The sequence below is a fragment of the Schistocerca nitens genome, chromosome 1 (genome assembly GCF_023898315.1).
Source record: "Schistocerca nitens isolate TAMUIC-IGC-003100 chromosome 1, iqSchNite1.1, whole genome shotgun sequence".
In the NCBI taxonomy this organism is placed as follows: Eukaryota; Metazoa; Arthropoda; class Insecta; order Orthoptera; family Acrididae; genus Schistocerca; species Schistocerca nitens.
In genome coordinates, this window is record NC_064614.1 from 658,561,997 (window position 1) to 658,579,795 (window position 17,799).

General features: G+C 41.2%; 1 protein-coding gene across 2 annotated transcripts in view; it reads right to left on the reverse strand.

The window, feature by feature from the left end:
• Positions 1-17,799, reverse strand: part of LOC126258964 (ubiquitin-protein ligase E3C) — a 199,980-nt gene that overhangs the window by 149,945 nt on the left and 32,236 nt on the right. For both annotated transcript variants that reach the window (XM_049955684.1, XM_049955683.1), the window contains exon 5: positions 2,976-3,229. In XM_049955684.1, the coding sequence (XP_049811641.1) occupies positions 2,976-3,229 (254 nt within the window). The remainder of the gene's footprint in view (positions 1-2,975; positions 3,230-17,799) is intronic.

Sequence of the window (17,799 nt, forward strand, 5' to 3'; positions counted from 1 at the left end):
ACTGGAATAATAAATAAAATTTATGGAATTCCAGCATAACATGTTCGTGCCAACAAGGGTCATCAGTGACTCATGTTAAGATATTCCCGTTGGGCTTGTGGCTCATGCTGAACTCCTCTAATTATAGTATGAGAAGCACACTAATGTTTGATGTAATATCAGCCAGGCCCAACGAACAGCAGTGAATGCAATTTTGTGTGCCCCTTCAACAAGAGAGCTTTCTGAACAAATGAGATATCACATAATTCATGATTAATTTAGAATAAAATTATCTTATGTGAACCCTCATTGTTTAAAATAATGGACTTTCAAAATAGAAGATCAGTATATCAAAATAGAAGCCTATGGTGTTTTAATCAACTGGTGAGAAACAGGAAAAGCAGTGCCAACATGCAAGAAAGCACGATTACGTGCACCATCACACTAGGAGAAATAAAATTCCCATTGCTGTGTTGTGAAAGTGCTAAAAGATCTCGATTCACCACAAAAATTTTAATAATGTGTGTGCTTTTCCATAATAATTGTATCCAGTTGCTGTCGAAAATAATATAATAGTGCAGTAGAAAGAACAACAGGTCTGACACTGTCTGTTTTTCTATAGCAATCACATCCAGTTGCTGATGAAAATAATATATTATTACAAAAACAACAGGTCTGACTGACTGCATTACATTTTCAAACTGCAGAATGGATCATAGCTGTAAAAAGTAATTTTTGTAAGAAACAATTTAAAAACACTGAGTATCCTTACTGTGTCACTTGAATTCATCTTTTCAATATTTTGTGCACTTCAACAAGAACATTAGTATATGATAAATATTTCCCTACATTCTCATGGAACAAGGACCAGTTTGGACAAATATTTACTAAGTAAAAAAAACCTAAACAGCATTTTCTACCTGAGATTAAAATTGTATAATAATTTGCACAAGCATTTGAAAGAAAGAATTTAAATATATTAATTATTTAATGGCATAATTTACTTAACACGATCAGAGGCTAAGTTTAAAATCATGTTTCAAATAGCCTTTCATGATGATAATGCCTTATGAAATTGAATGAAACTCTCTCTCTCTCTCTCTCTCTCTCTCTCTCTCTCTCTCTTCTCTCCCCCCCCCCCCTCTCCCTCAATCCACTATTTTGACCAATTTTGTCTCTAGGATGCAATGATCGATCCATGTTTTGTGTACAGTTATATAACAATGACAGAACCTTTTTGTATAATGCTTTGGATTTTCTGATACTGATTTCGAAACATTCTCTTTTGAGCATTTTTTCCCAACAACTGCATTCACCACACACATATAGCTTCTTCAATAGCAAACATTCAACTGGGGCCTTGTAATGTACTACCATATGTGTGACATCTAACACATCAACAAGATCAAAAATGAGATGTTCTTAAGATTCCATGAATTTTACAATTCATTTCTACAGAAGAATCCTACAGATGAAATCTCAATTAGGCATCTGACACACAATAAATTATATTGCCAAGAGCTGTGAGCCTTGAAGTGTGTGGCGTAGTCGTCAGCGTCATTGGCTGGCATGCTGCAAGTTGCCAGTTCAAACTGAAACACCAACAGTTATTTGTTATTTATCATTTGTGGAAGGTTCTTGATACAGCTTAACTCTGTAATGTTTGTCTATTTTGGAATATTCTATGTTTGTGTATATACTATCATCCTGGAATATTCAATCTGTGTCCAAGAGTTCAGCTCTGTTCTGGCTGTATGTTAGTGTCAATAATAAACATGCTTTCACTTCCAATTGTTGTACTTCATTGATGACCCAGTCTTCAAATTTGGATTTGATTGTGGTTTTGACATGCCAATATGACCAAATTTAAATCAGTCTGTCAGGTAATAAACTTCCTTGAACATTCATGCAGAGTCTGATGAACTTCTGTGTAAACTAACAAAGCAGCCAATAAAGAACTGTAGATGGTATCTGAGTACTTGAACAAAACTGTCATAAGAATTACGTTTACCAGTAGTTGTGTTACTTATCAAAATTTCCCAGTATTTCATATAAATTTGTGAGACTATCAATGAATATGGTGAGACTGATGTCAATATGTGAAGAAGCAACTGCCAGAATAAATCTGTAAGGGCAATAGTTCAAATACATTACTGTCAGACTAAAACCAAAATGTGGCTGTTGCTACCTCAGTAATACTTTTGTTCCTATGTTACCTGATCTGGAATAAGTGATAATGTTTCAAGTAGTATTCATAGGCACAAAGTCTGACACGGATATTGAGAAATTACCAAGTCAATCAAAATCATATGGGAAAATGCACAGACAGTCCAAACACAAAACGGCAAGTTTAGATTTCTTCAGTTTTCCCAGCTCCTCAAATGTGAGTCCAATGTCCTCCTTATTCCAGAGTTTGAAAATACTGCTGCAGTTGCAAAGTTCTTTTATTATAAAGCGACCAGTTCCAGGCTCTTATATGCCCATCTTCAGGTGTTGTAACTTGGTGCTGTGACCCCTGAGCGCCGCAGTAGACGTGTATAAGGTGCGGTGTGCTACCTACGGGCACAGAGCATTGAGTACTCACAGCACCAAATTACAACACCTGAAGATGGGTGTATAAGAGCCCAGAACCGATCATGTTATAATAAAAGAACTTTACAACTGAAGTGGTGTTTTCAACCTCTGGTATAATGCTCAGATGCGAATGTTCTTCCAACAGGGTTGTCTGTCTTACTTACTATCATTTCGCTGGGCAGAAAATGAACTAATTGAGCAGTCATGCACATCTGATTTCATATAAACATAAATGATACAGTAGATTTGTAAGGTCAGTGCCAATACCTATACAGCAGTCAACAACACAACAAACTCAGCTATGTAAAGTTCTGCTTACTTTTCACTACCACTATTCAAAACCAAAGTACATTTCCCTTTTGGTTCATATAATACAATATTTTTGCACAACGTTTCAGATGTAAGATGACAAAGTTTCCTACCTGAAACGGTTATCTGGAACTCTTGTGACAACATTAAGTGGCCGTGCAATCAGTTCGAAAAGGCAGGCTGCCAGCTGTGTAGGTGGATTAGAACTGGGTCCCATCATCGGTGGTGTTCGGCTGTCAACTAATCGACGCACTTGCCTGAAGTAGCCATGTGCTATTAGGTGAGAGAACAGTTTTACCAAATATGATGTAGCGCCATTTGTTCCAAGTATACGGATACTGTTCTCCCATGATGTAAACACTTCTACCTGACAAAAAAGAATGGAAAAAATAATTTAGTTTAATAACAAAAAAGAAAATGACATTAAGACGTTGCACAGAACAGGAAAACTTGTTAACATTGTGTCTAGTACAACTACCCACTCGGAGTAACAAATCAGTATGTCTGTCGTGTTGAAACTAAAAATGTTTTCACTGCTTAAAGAATTATATTGATATACAATTACATTCTGAGAAAATGACAAGGAAGGAATGAGATTTACATTTGTGGTATATAAATGAAGCAATTAATTTGCTATAGTGGCCGGCACGAAAGTAGGGCTTCAAGGTCATCTCACCATCTTACAGCATTGCCAGTTTTTATTATTATTATTATTATTATTATTATATAGTGATAGGTTCCAATGTTCGAAAAAAAAGGGGGGGGGGACTCTATTTTTAGTCTAGAATACGATGGAGTACTTTCCAAAAGAAAATTCTCACTAGCTGCTAGGAAAAAAAAATGAAAATTAACATTACAAGAAATTCTGGAGGAAAATAATTTTTTACTTCAACCTGTGGCAGTATCAGAATCACTAATGTAATTGGGGAAAAAAATCCTCAAAGTTTACAGAAGCATATGCTGCATCTTTTATTTCAGAAACATAAACGTATTCTGAGACAAAAAATAAAATATTACAAGAGGTGTGAAACCGTGCCAACTGCGTAGCGGAAAATGTAGTCGTTGATGAATTTTCATTCTGTAGGGCTTCCCACGAGAAAGTTGTTAAGAGAACTACAAAATTATTTTTGGTAACATTTCAGACATCATTATTGTGTCATATCACGTACAGAGGCAAATTACTTCCATGACATTCCATGCGCAGCAGTGCGCGAGTCGTCGTAGGCTGTTGCCAAGAGTTTTGTTTGGACAGCTTACTTTAATATGACTGAGAATATTCCCTACTTCCCGAAAATATTTTACTGGCTGCTATTACATATCCTTCGTCATAGCATCCATCACTTAAAACACCAATACATGCTATGTAAAAGTAAGTGTAGTTATTTTGTATGTCATCTGTAACTGAAATGAATAGACAAACATTTAAATCGAGTCAGCTTTTTACATAGCCGGCACTTACCTAAACTGTAGGATCATCTGGCCCCTTTCTTCAGATTCATTGTCACTTGTTTCAGCCAGGTGTATCATCACAGATTCCACTGTGGTGTCTCTTAAACCCTGGTTCAAGAAATCAGTTTCTTGCAATGCTTCTGTGTGTTTTATGCACCTCTCTAAGTCCTGCTGAGTAACATTGTAAAGATCTTCGTGTGTTAGCTTCTTGACATCAGCAAGTTTGAAAGTAGTATCTCTTTTTGCTACTTCTCGCTTTACTTGGGCCCATATCAATTCAATGGGATTATACTGGCAGTTATACGATGGTAGACATACCACTTGGTGTCCCATTTCATTTGCCAGTTGATCTAATTCGTAAGTCTTCTTGGTACCTATGATTTCTTCCTTACACAGGAAAGCCTTCATTTGATTGACTGAAAATTAAACATTCTTTCTCTTTAACCACTCCATAATATCTGACTTGTGCCAATTTGAACGTGGCAGCTTTTGTATCAGAATGGAGTGGTAGCTGCTGTTATCCATCATGATAATTGGCCCTTCTTCCAGTGCAGAAAACAGTCAAATGAACCAATTCTCCATTCATTTCTGAAAGGTAATCGGATTGGCAAGAACTTTTCCCACCACGAAAAACAAGTTTGGCCTCTGGTATGAAGCCTGTGGTTAATGAACCAGCATGGGCGATGATTAATCTGCCACATCTACCAGTTGGCATTTTCCTTTGGAGTCATGCCATATATATTTATTGGTGTCGTTCTGTGAAACCCAAGTTTCATCCAAGTACACTACAGGCCTGGTGTCTCCAACACGCAAGAAGCACATTGTATGCAAAAACTTTGCTCTTGCTGCTGTGTTCCATTAAGAATTTCTGCCCATCATTACACTTCTTGAATCCGATACCAAGGGAGTGGAGAAGATGAAGAACAGAGGCCTCTGGGCCCAAGTAATTAATTTTTTCACAGAGGTCAGCCTGTACTTTTTAGCCATTGGATACTCTCCTCTGTCGTAATATCCAAGTACAGTTCTACGCACGTGCTCTTTGTTAAAATCGTCAAAGTTGGTTGATTTCTGTTCGTGTTTGTATCCCTTTCTTGGAGAATCGAAACACTCATTCATGTCTGAAGATTCTGTCAATTACACAGATTTGCTAATAAGGTCTACAGTCAACTTGGAAACACCACATGCTTTAGTAATAAGTTTTTGAATCTGCGCAAATTTAAGTTATTCCTCACTTCTTCACTGTCTGCTACATCAATAAAAGACTTGAGTACATTCAATATGATAAGTTTCGATTGTTTATGGATGTCTTTCCACCCTTTACGCACACCGACCGGAGGAGTACTACAAGGAGGCCGTTCTGACCTATCGCACCGCTAATGGTACCTACATGGCAACAAAGCCGAGAGGCAGGCGAATCACAGCCCACAGCCCCTGCTGGCAGCAGGCAGCGGCAGTGACCTTGAGGACTCTACTTTCGTGTTGGCCACTCTAGTGTCTTGTGTGTCTGAGTGTTCCTTGGAGAATTTCAAATTTCTTGAGACAATTCAGAGATGAATCCTGAATGGGAAGTAACAACGAAACAAAATGCACATCATCTGAGTGGCTGAGCAATAAACTAAGGAAAGACAACAGATGTTAAACTTCAGCTTACTAAATATTAATAACTGTAAACAGAATATAGTGGTAACAGGTTAAAAATAATAAGGAATTCTCATTCGTAATGGTAACTCTTGACTCTCATGACAAACAGAACAACATACAATTCGTGGTAAAGGCACAAGAAGAGGACAGTACCTGTTTCCTCGATGTAAGTAAAACAAAGGCAATTGTACCACAAACTGCACTTTGTGATTTCAGTAAAGCCTTTGACTATATACCCTTTAATGAGCTACTTGCAAAACTGAAATTTTATGACATATACGCCACATCTTTTAGCTATAATCAAGACCTGTTTAAGAAATAGGAGTCAGTTTGTCTCACTTAAAAACAGATGCTCTACAGAGAAGGAATGGTGTGTCACAAGCTTCAGTCCGTGGTCCATTTCTGTTCAACATTGGAATTAATGAACAACACAATGCTGCTCAATGCATACCCAACACGTAGAATTGCATCAGGCAAACTCAGAAAAAATTAGAACTAGGAATGAACAACAATAATTGAAATTCCTGGATGGAACAATACGTAAAATAAGAGAAAGGCAACTGCTCACCTATATTGGAATGTGTGGAGCATAGAAACACAACAAAAACATTATTCACACTAGCTTTCCCAAACTTGCTCTTTTTCTAGTGAAGTACGCACACTCATACGCACAAGCGCACTGACATCCAAATGCACTCTCCTGTGCTGCAGAATCTGAATGATCAAGTGTCTGGTAAAAGCAATTAATGAATACTTTATATACAATCCATGCCAATAAGTATCTGAAACTGCTCCTTAAAATTTCTGCCAGCAGCAAGACTAAAAGTCAGAAGTCCAGGTTTCAATCTCAGTTATGTTACTTCCGTGGCAGGTCAAGTGGTTACAGAAAATAGGTTGGGAAAAAGGTCTAAAGATTTGTCAAATGCTCATGAAAAATCCAGGTTCAACTTCTAGTTCTGTGACAAATGAAAATGAATACTTTCTTGGCAATTATTTAACGAGTGTACAAATGGTTCTATGTAGTCATGTTAAGACATATTTAGCTCTTTGAAATATTTACCAGGACCAGCAAAAGGTAATTATTTAGCTGTGCATTACTTTCATCTATAGATAAACGTACCGAGAGGTACATGACCACAGAGAAAACTAAGTGTCAGCTGCTGAAAACAAAATCAGAGAAACTTATAATCCAATAACATGTAATTTTCTTTTAATTTCTCTTCAGCAATTTGAATTTGCCCTAAAACAAAGTTCAGTTGCAAGAAATGATGCTACAGTTTCAAAATGAGTCAAGTCAATCAGATATTACTCATTTTTCATCTTACTTTGATCAAAAGTATCCGCACACCTGGCTGAAAATGGCTTACAAGTTCGTGGCGCCCTCCATCAGTAATGTTGGAATTCAATACAGTGTTGGCCTGTGCTGTGATAGTGGCACGCAAAACAACAAGGGGTGCAAGCCCTTTCCATGAAAAACATGACCACACCATAACACCAACGCCTCCTTATTTTACTATTGGCACTACATACGCTGGCAGATGACTTTCACCGGGCATTCGCCATACTCACACCCTTACATCAGATTGCCACATTGTGTATCATGATTCGTCACTCCTCACCAGGTTTTTCCACTGTTCAATCGTCCAATATTTACGCTCCTTACACCAAGTGAGGCATCACTTGGTATTTACCAGTGTGATGCAGTGGTTTATGAGCAGTTCCACAACCATGAAATCCAAGTTCTCTAACCTCCCACCTAAGTGTCATAGTACTTTCAGTGGATCCTGATGCAGTTTGGAATTCCTCTGTGATGGTCTGGATAGATGTATGCCTATTACACATTACGACCCTCTTCAACTATCGGCGGTCTCTGTGAGTCAACAGATGAGGTCGGCCTGTACACTTTTGTGCTGTACATGTCCCTTCACTCTTCCACTTCACTATCACATCAGAAACAGTGGACTTAGGGATGTTTAGGAGTATGTAAATGTGGCGTACAGATGTATGACACAAGTGACATCCGCTAAACCTGACCAAGTTCGAAGACTGTGAGTTCCACAGAGCAACCATTCTGCTCTCTCATGATGTCTAATGACTAATGAGGTCACTGATATGGAGTACCTGACAGTAGGTGGCAGCACAATGCACCTACATTTTTGAAGGTGTCCAGATACTTTTGATCACATAGTGTATTCAGAGTTGTTTCTATGAAACATATACTTGTATTAATATGCTACATAATGAAAAAGGTGGACTGAAATAATTTAACACCTGTGTGTAGTATGGTGCTTGCATGATTTGTGTCACTGATCAACATCATGTGGTGTAATTACAACGGACTCTGTGGGAGGTGAAGATATTGTTTACATGGCAATTCAAATCTGGCATTGCTTAGTTGGTAAAGGGCACTTTTCCCAAAATGCAAAGTTCCAAGTTCTAATCCTGATTCAGCTGGATAGCTTAGTTGGTAAAGGGCACTTTTCCCAAAAGGCAAAGTTCCAAGTTCTAATCCTGATTCAGCAACTATCTTTAATCTCTCAGAAAGTTTCATACCAATACACAGTCTGCTGCAGAGTGAAAGATTCATTTTAGAAAGTTTTGAATTTTCAGCATGAACAGAGACAACATAATGCTAGAAGTGATTCCACTTCTGTGAAAAGTAAATGAAAAGTGTATATTCTCAAATTATAATAAACATCTTTTCAAAACAGGGTGCAAAATTATCTTCAATTTGTGAGAGATGAGGTCTGGTCAAGAGAAGTACAACACAAGCTTAATGGAAGGCTGAAGACTGAACTGCACATAATGGCTTGAAGAAAACAATAGATTAGTGTGAGAGGCTGTCAGTGTACAGTGATCACTGTTGGTATGGATTGAAACAATGGGGGACTTGCTAGATCCCACTTTTCTGAAAACAATCTTACTAGATACTTTATCTGGTCATGCTTTAGACATTTTGACCATCTCTATGGAAACAAGAATAAGCAGGCAAACTCTCCCTCCAGTTTATCTCAATCAGAAGTTTCTAGTGCACTTGACAGGTGGAAGAGATACAATTGATTTTCTGCTCTAGCCCACCCATACTTGATACCCCACAGAATTTACTTGTGATTGATTCTGCCATCCTGCAGTAAGCCAAACCCATTGGCCACATTTTTGGAGGACATCAAAGCTGCCTGCATCCACTCAAAATTTAGTTATGTTGCTGTAGTAGTAGTAGTAGTAGTAGTAGTAGTAGTAGTAGTTGTTGTTGTTGTTGTTATAGGCTATGCTCAGAAATATCTGCATTCTGGCCTCCATCATTATAAGCACTTATTGTAATTATGGACCCAAAAAATTTTTCTGCTTTCTACCATCTTATTACTTACCTTAAGTGTAGCAATAAGAAGCCCCTGTGATAGTTAAAGAACATTTTTTATTATTTTAATTCCATGAAACTATCCTGTCGGTTAACAGAGTTGGAAAAAAAAATTGAAAAAAATAGTGTATTCATGGGCCTGCTTTCACGTTTACATGCGAATTAGTAGCATTGATATATTCTCCACTTGGATTTTCATTGTTGAAATGGATGGAATATGATGCTAGCCCACTTTGAATGCTATACGTACATATGTATTTCTGTATTATGAATGTAATGAACAGCAGACTGAACTGCAGTTGCTGGAAGTTGATACAGATTAGTAGTGTGCACATTAGCTGACATTCAAGCCACAAGAAATGAAGAAAAAAAGTAATAAATGCTAAACACAACAAGAAATAACTAGCAACAGATCAATCACCTGTGTACAGCACACTAATTCTTCAAAACTTAGTTTATGCATATACATCTGAAAATTAAAAATAATTTCAAGGGTAACTGTAAGCAAATAATCTAGTTGCCGAGTTCTCGAGACGCACATAAGCAAGACTGAAAATGTTGCTAGCTTTCGGATGACTCTACACAGTTCCAGCTGATTAAATGGCACAATGGCTGTTATATTTCAACCAACCTATTTCATGTGTCATTTTCAATACATGTATATGTTTCAGTGAAACCAGTGAATATGTAGTGTTTAGACAGTTTGCAAAATTAATTACAGAGTGGCTGCAGAGGACAGTAATTCCTCAAGAATGGAACAATGTTGAAAATATCATCCTCCCGAAAAAAGAAGACAAGTAAGACAATTTCCTTTCTACAATATACATGACATTCACTAAAATTATCATGAAACGAATGGATATTGCACAATGGACCACTTGGAAATCATGGATGAAAGTATGAGATGAAGCAAACATATGAATTACTGTTTTGTATGAGAAACATAAATTCTGAGAAAGTTTTTGACGCAATGATAACTAAATCACCACTAACACTTGCAAAACAAGGCACTGATTCAATTTGCTTTAGTTTTTTTGACCATCAATTCTAAGGTTAGTCTGACACTGTTCACAGATCCAGTCACCTGTAAACTAATGGTGTAAAACTGGTACTCTACATTGCCAACAATTTGCATTATACACTCATATCTGGGCTTCCCTCAGTAGTTCTTTCCTTCCACCATACCTTCAATAAGTTTTCAGTGGTAGCTCATTTCACATAGACCTGGGCTTCATTCATATGAAGCTGTGCTCTAAATATAGCATCTGATGAATCTGTTTATGGTCTCAAGGTTTATATTTTTGAATGTTAGCAGCTACCACCATTTTTTCACTTTAAAAAGAAAGGGGGGGGGGGGAAGTAGCCATGTGGCATATGCCACCAGTGCACACAATTAGTTTTCTTTTTGTTTATGTCCATATTACAGCTTGCGGCTAGCACATGTTCTGGATTACTAAGCACTTCCTTTCACTTATGGGGACCACTACAATGTAATCAGTCAACCATATTGCTATATGATCAAGTAGTTGGACAACATCACACACATCAGAATCCAAGAAAGAAACAACTTAAACAGCAAGGCGGAAGGGCAGCTTGCGGAAGAGAACATGACAGCAAGTGGAAGCTGAGCTAAACAAGGCTGACTGACAGAGAGAGCGCGCGCGCGCGCACACACACACACACACACACACACACACACACACACACACACACACACACAAGACCTAAGCAACCTACATAAACACTGAAGGCAAAATAGATGCCAACAGGCCAAGAGCAAAGAAAGAGGCCAAGAGCAAAGAAAGAGACAATCCTAATTGTGACCAGACACAAATACCAAGTGCCAAAGGAGGTTGTTACCCAGTAGTTCCATAGTACAGTGATGATAGCAACTGACAATACTGCACATGAGTACAGAACTGACTGACTGTTCACTGGGCAGCTGTATTTATATTGGCTAACAGGAATACTATTGGCCAATACTAATGTAGTGAGAAGAATGGCACACTCACACTCCAGTGCAATGCTGTATCCTATAATGGCCATCTAGGTCCATTACCTACAGTGGGCGTTCAACTTCCACTACCTGAACCTTCCTCCTGAAACTGGTGCATATGGATGAAAACATACCGGACAGTGCAGTGGAATGTGGAATGGAGGCACAAGTGAAGATCCTGTCCCTTCGACCACCAGCTGTACCAAGGGAGTGTGTCTGGCAGCATTCAACACAACATTGCTGCAAAGGGCATACCAAGGAGTTCCACCAATCCATATGTATGCAGAAGGGATCAAAAGTCTGACAGGGCGGAGTTGTAGGTTGCTACAGAAAGCAATGACCCATGGAGCCACATTGTGACTGGAAGGCAGCAGGGAACTGACAGCAGATGCAGCATCTGCACTCAAAGCCAGAGTTCGTTATGGCGGCACTCAAGCCCCTTCTGTGTTTGGACCAATGTAACCCACTGCCCATGCATATTCACAACTGTCACCAGTGTTCAAGCCTCAGTACTCCAATAGGATCGGGCCCACACAGCTGTGCCACGTGTTTAATGCTGGGAGGGTCAGGGGTGGGGCTCTGGAGGAGACAGCATCAGGTGGAGAAATAGGGTTCGCAATTGCCCCATGTGGAGGAGCTCAATGGAGCTATGATAATTAATTGTCATGGTTTGATAAGTGCTCAGAAACAGGGTGAGACCTGACTTGATGGCAGAGATTTCAACAACTTTTTTCATGTGCTGCTTTAAGGACCAAACTTCCACTTCACCATTTGAGGAAAGACGAAACAGAGGGCTGCAAATATGTTTTATGTCATTCGCCCTGAAGAAATCTTTGAAGGCAAATGGTGTTCAGGAGCTGAACTCATTCGCCAACCAGCGGGGTAGGTAACTGGGCCAGCCATGAGTCACATAGGACCTCCTGCAAGGTAGGGTACTGACACCTGACAGCAAAGACATGAATAGCCATAATGGGGAAACAGTCCAACATACTTTGCCACTCAGTATCAGTGTGAAAGCAGAGCACCTCCTGTTGACTGAAATCAGGATTCAGGTCAGCAGGTAGATGTACAACATGTCTGAATTGAACTGCTGAGCCGTGGGTTTGCACTGGATGGTATAACTGTATGCACTCATGGACAATGCCCAGCTCTGGAGGCATTGGACTGTTCGCTCTGGGAGACTGTAGTGTGGCCTGAATAATCCAACCAATGGATTGTGGTAGGTAATTGGGGAGAACTATGTCCCAAATAGATAGACATGAAACTTTTCAATGACAAATACTGTCACCAATGCCTCCTTTATGGTCTGCGAATAGTTCCACCATGCCAGCGAAAATGTCTTTGATGAGTGTGCTATTGGCTGTTCGGGGTCACCCCATGCCTGTGTGCCAAGATTGAACAAATGCCATATGCAGATGTTGACAGATGCTTCAAACAATGGACAACCAGGAGAGATTGGTGAGAGTCATGGGAAGGAGTTCAACATGGTTTTCAACTGGGTAAAAGTTCAGTCCTAGGTGAGGATCCAGTTGTAGGACGCACCCATTTTATGCAACTGAATGAGGGATTGTGCAATGTCGGCTGGGGGGGGGGGGGGGGGTTGCCCAAAAACCCATCTAATTCTGGTAAGTCTGTCAGGTAAGGTAAGGAGTATATCACGGAGACATTCCACCAAATGGTCTTCAGTGAGCCAGTGTCCCAAATATTCCACTTCTGGCCGAAAAAACTGGCACTTCTCTAAATGTCAGTGCAGGTCTGTGTCCTGCAGGGTCGTTAAAAGGATACAGAGATTTTTGTAAATGCTTGGTGGGAGGGAGATCAACCAAGTAATTCATGCAAACAGGAACACGCTGTGTCAGCTGTTTAGGAAACCTTTAGAAAATTGGGGGGGGGGGGAGGAGGGAGGGGGGCAAAGGCAATGTCAAATGGGAGCTGCTTATACTTATACAAATCAAAAGGCATATTAATGAGTGATGTTCTGCAATTTATCATCTAAGGGTAGCTGGAGGTAACCATAGGTGAAGTCGATCTTTGAGTAGTATTCCCCTCCAAGTCTGGCAAGATAGTTTTCTGGCTGGGGATAAGATAAGTTTTCACCTGCAATTAAGCAGTGATTACAGACTTGAAATCTACACAATCTGAAGGAACTATTGGGCTTTATGATGAAGATGGGGTGTGGCCCATGCACTAGACTTCACCAGCTCAATAACCCCAGCAACCTGGAGATGACCTCGCTCCTGCTTCACATCAGCATATACTGTAACCAAAGTTGGCCTGATGTAAAAATGAGGCATGGCATCAAGCTGAAGAGTGATATGTGTCTGAAAGTGTGAAGCACACCTTAAATATGGCTGAAACAGAGATGCAAATGCAGTGCAGAGACTGTTTAGTTCCTGGAAAGGAACTATGTCTGATACAACCCTGACTTCATTATCAGGAATAGAAAGCCCAAATGATCTAAATGCACCGAGGCCAGAAATGTTGATAGCAGATGGGTGTTCAACCACAAATAATTTTATGAGTATGTAACACTTTTGCAGGCTGCAATAACTTTGAACTGCCCGTAAAGAGGAATAGAACTGTCCCCATAGGTCACAAAATGCAGCAAGAGCACGAACCACTCTGTTGAGCCCAGTAGTGTGAACACCACCTGATTGTTCAAAGAAACAGTGGCTTCTGCGTCCACCTGAAACATAAGTCCTGGTGAGAAACGTGTATAATAAGAAACAATTTCTCCACGTACGGAGCCCTGAATCACTCGTGGGGAGGAAAGGAGTGTGTTGCATGGTTTCAACACACTGAGTGGAGATGCCTCTCTTTGCCACAGCACAGGCAGGACCACAAGCTATTTGGAAAGCCTGCTTGGGAGTAAGCAGAAAAACATTGAGTGCATGTAGGGAGTGTTGTCCATGACCACTGACAAGAGGCAACCGGAGGCTCTGTCACCACAGAGATGTCTGACGAAGATGAATCGCAACGTCACTGCAACCGGGGATTCACCCTACACATGCGACATGGGGGTGACACATATGGTGGTGGGATAACTGCTCCAACTTGTGGCCTCACCACAAGTCGTTCGTTAGCAGTCTGCTCAGTCTTGAACAAGTGTGCAATGCGCAATATGTCCTCCAACAATGAGTTACCCAATTTCAATGCTGCTGTGTGGATCTCAGGATCAGGAGTGAGCTGAACCACCACATCATAAATGAAGGAGCATGTACACATGGTCTTCCAGCCTTGATTGGCACAAGTGAAATCGCATTTGTGGCCGAGACCTTGCACCTCGCAAGTCAGACATCCAGGAATGGTATGCTTCTCCAAGACTGTTTATGGCATTGGTGAAACTTGAGGCTGTAGGCAATCACAAAATATTTCTGTGAATAATAATTACTCAACAAAGTGCGGAACTCCTGGAAGCAGAACATGATGGGTCAGACAGAGGCGCCATTTTGTGGAGCAGAAAAAAGTGTTCAGCTATGCCAAAGACAGAAATATCAATCACTGCAATAAATCTACTTGAAATGCAGTGAATTGTTGCTTCAGTCAATGCAGACGTGTCTCAGCCCTCTTTACTGAAAGATGAAAACGAAGGACGACGAATGGGGGCATCGACTGCATGGGGCACTAAAGCATGGAGCAATGTAGGCTCGTGCACGTCGGGTTTCTCCATCTGAAGCCGAAATCACTTTTGTAACAAGTGAACTGAAGCTGCTGCTATGCAATAGCTGCTGCTATGCAATAGCTGCTGCTGTTGCTCCAGCAGAAAAACCAATTTAGCATCAGTGCTACTGAATGGCTTCCTTTTTTTCTTGCTGTCAATGTATATGCTCGAGTAACCTGATATCAACACAAATGCCAGAGCCCATGAGAAACACCTGAGGCCACAGGGCAAAAGGGCTGCCTGTAGAAGAGAACAGCTGAGCTAACACAGCTGACTGACGGTGGACAGAAAACAGACATGGACAAGATCACAACAATCTGTGTAAATAATGAAATGCAAAGCAGAAACCTCCACCACAATGGTGTCAAGAATCCAAGAGCAAAGAGAGGGACAACCCGAATGACAACCAGAGGCAAAGCCCAATGGCCAAATAAGGTAGTTATTCAGTAGTCCATAGTGCAGTAATGACAGTGAATAACAACGTCAGACATGAATAGAGAACTGACTATCTGCTGGATGTGCGTATCTTTACCAGCCGCAAGGAACACCACGGGCCAGTGTATTCACATAGTGAACTGAGTGGTGTGCTCACACTGCGAACGCAATTCTTTAATAAGACTGTGCCTTCTAACAGCAATCTAGATCCATAAACTCCTGCAGGCTTCATTGGCTGTGGAGCAGATATATCATTTTGACTTCCTATTCGTGACAAACAATTTCTGCATTAAGCAATATTATGAAAAGGACAGATTGCTATTCACAGTATGGTGGAAATGCTGAGTTGCAGACAGGCACAACAAAAAGACTGCTCACAAATTATGTTTTTGGCCACAAGGCCTCCTTCTGCGCTAGACAACATACACAATCACATTCACATAAATGCATCTCACACTCACATGACCACTGTCTCCGACAGCTGAGGCCAGACTGCAAGAAGCAGCGCATGATGGGAGAGGCAATCTGGACAATGGGGGTAAGGAGGCGGTGGTGCGAGGAAGGGGGACGGATAACAGTGTAGAGGTGGGAGGTGGTAAAGTGTGGCTTGTGGGAGCATAGAGGGATGGGGTCGGGAGAGGGTAGGGCAGCTAGGTACAGTCAGGAGGTTAGACAGAGGGCAAGGGAAGAGGAAGAGGAAGAAGAGGAGGAGGAGGAGGAGGAGGAGAGAAGTCAAGAGACTATGGCTGTGTTGGTGGAATAGAAGGCTATGTAGTGCTGGAGTGGGAACCAGGAAGGCAATATGTGGACAAAAGACATGACCAACAGAAGTTGAGGCTAGGAGGGTCACAGGACTTAGGATATACTGCAGGAGAGTTCCTGTCTGGCCAATGCCGAAAAGGTGCTGTTGGTAGAAAGAATGAAGATGGCACAGGCTGTGAAACAGTCATTGAAATTAAGAACATTGCGCTGGGCAGCATGCTCAGCAACTGGTGGTCCACCTGTTCCTTGGTCACAGTTTATGGGTGGCCATTCATGCCGACACACAACCTGCTGGTTGTCATTCCCACATAGAATGCAGCACAGCGGTTGCAGCTTAGCTTATAGATCAGCTTTAATGAGATAAGTAATGCTTATGACAGGACTGGAGTAGGTTGTGGTGGGAGGACGTATGGGACATGTCTTGCAGGTAGGCCTATTGCAGGGATAAGAGCCACAAGGAAGAGGTTGAGAGCAGAGGTTGAGTAGGGATGGACAAGGATATTGTGCGGGTTCGGTGAGCAGCAGAATACCACTTTGGGAGAGGTGAGAAGGACATTCCTCATTTCACGGCACGACAAGAGGTATTCAAAACCCTGGTGGAGAATGTGATTCAATTGCTCCTGTCCTAGGTGGTACGGAGTCATGAGCTGAATGCTCTCTGCAGCTGGACGGTCGGACTTTTCGAGGTGGTGGGGAGAAGTAAGGCATGGAGATCTGTTTCTGTACAAGACTGAGAGGGTGACTATGGTCTGTGAAGGCTCTCTTGAGCCCTTGGTATATTTTGAGAGGGAATACTCGTCACTACAGATGTGACAGCCACATGTGAGTAGGCTGTATGTAAAGGATTTCTTGGTATGGAATGGGTGGCAGCTGTTGAACAGGAGGTATTATTGTTGGTTGGTAGGATGATATGGATGGAGGTACTCATGTAGCCATCTCTGAGGTGGAGATCAACAAGGAAGGTTCATTGTTGGGTTGAGGAGAACCTGGTGAAGTGAATGGGGAAGAAGGTGTTGAGGTTCTAGAGGAGTGTAGATGGGGTGTCCTCACCCTCTACCCAGATCATGAAGATGTCATCAGTGAATCTGGACCAGGTGAGAGCTTTGGGATTCTGTATGGTTACGAAAAATTCATCTAGATGTTCCACAAATAGGTTGGGTTGGGTTGTTTGGGGGGAAGAGACCAAACAGTGAGGTCATTGGTCTCATTGGGTTAGGGAAGGACAGGGAAGGAAGTCGGCCATGCCCTTTCAAAGGAACCATCCTGGCATTTGCCTGGAGCGATTTAGGGAAATCACAGAAAACCTAAATCAGGATGGCCAGATGTGGGATTGAACCGTCATCCTCCCGAATGTGAGTCCAGTGTGCTAACCACTGTGCCACCTCGCTCGGTACACAAATAGGTTGGCATAGGATGGTGATATGTGGGTGCGCATTGTGTACCCCAGATTTGTCTGTAGGTGATATCTTCAAAGGAGAGTGAGCATACAGTTGGTCATGGTGACCAAGAAGGATGTTATAGGTTTGGAGTCAATCGTGCATTGGGAAACGTAGTGTTTAATAGGGGCAAGGCCATGGGCATTAGGGATGCCTGTGTACAAGAAGCCCTGTCACTATTGAAAACTACCTTTCCCAA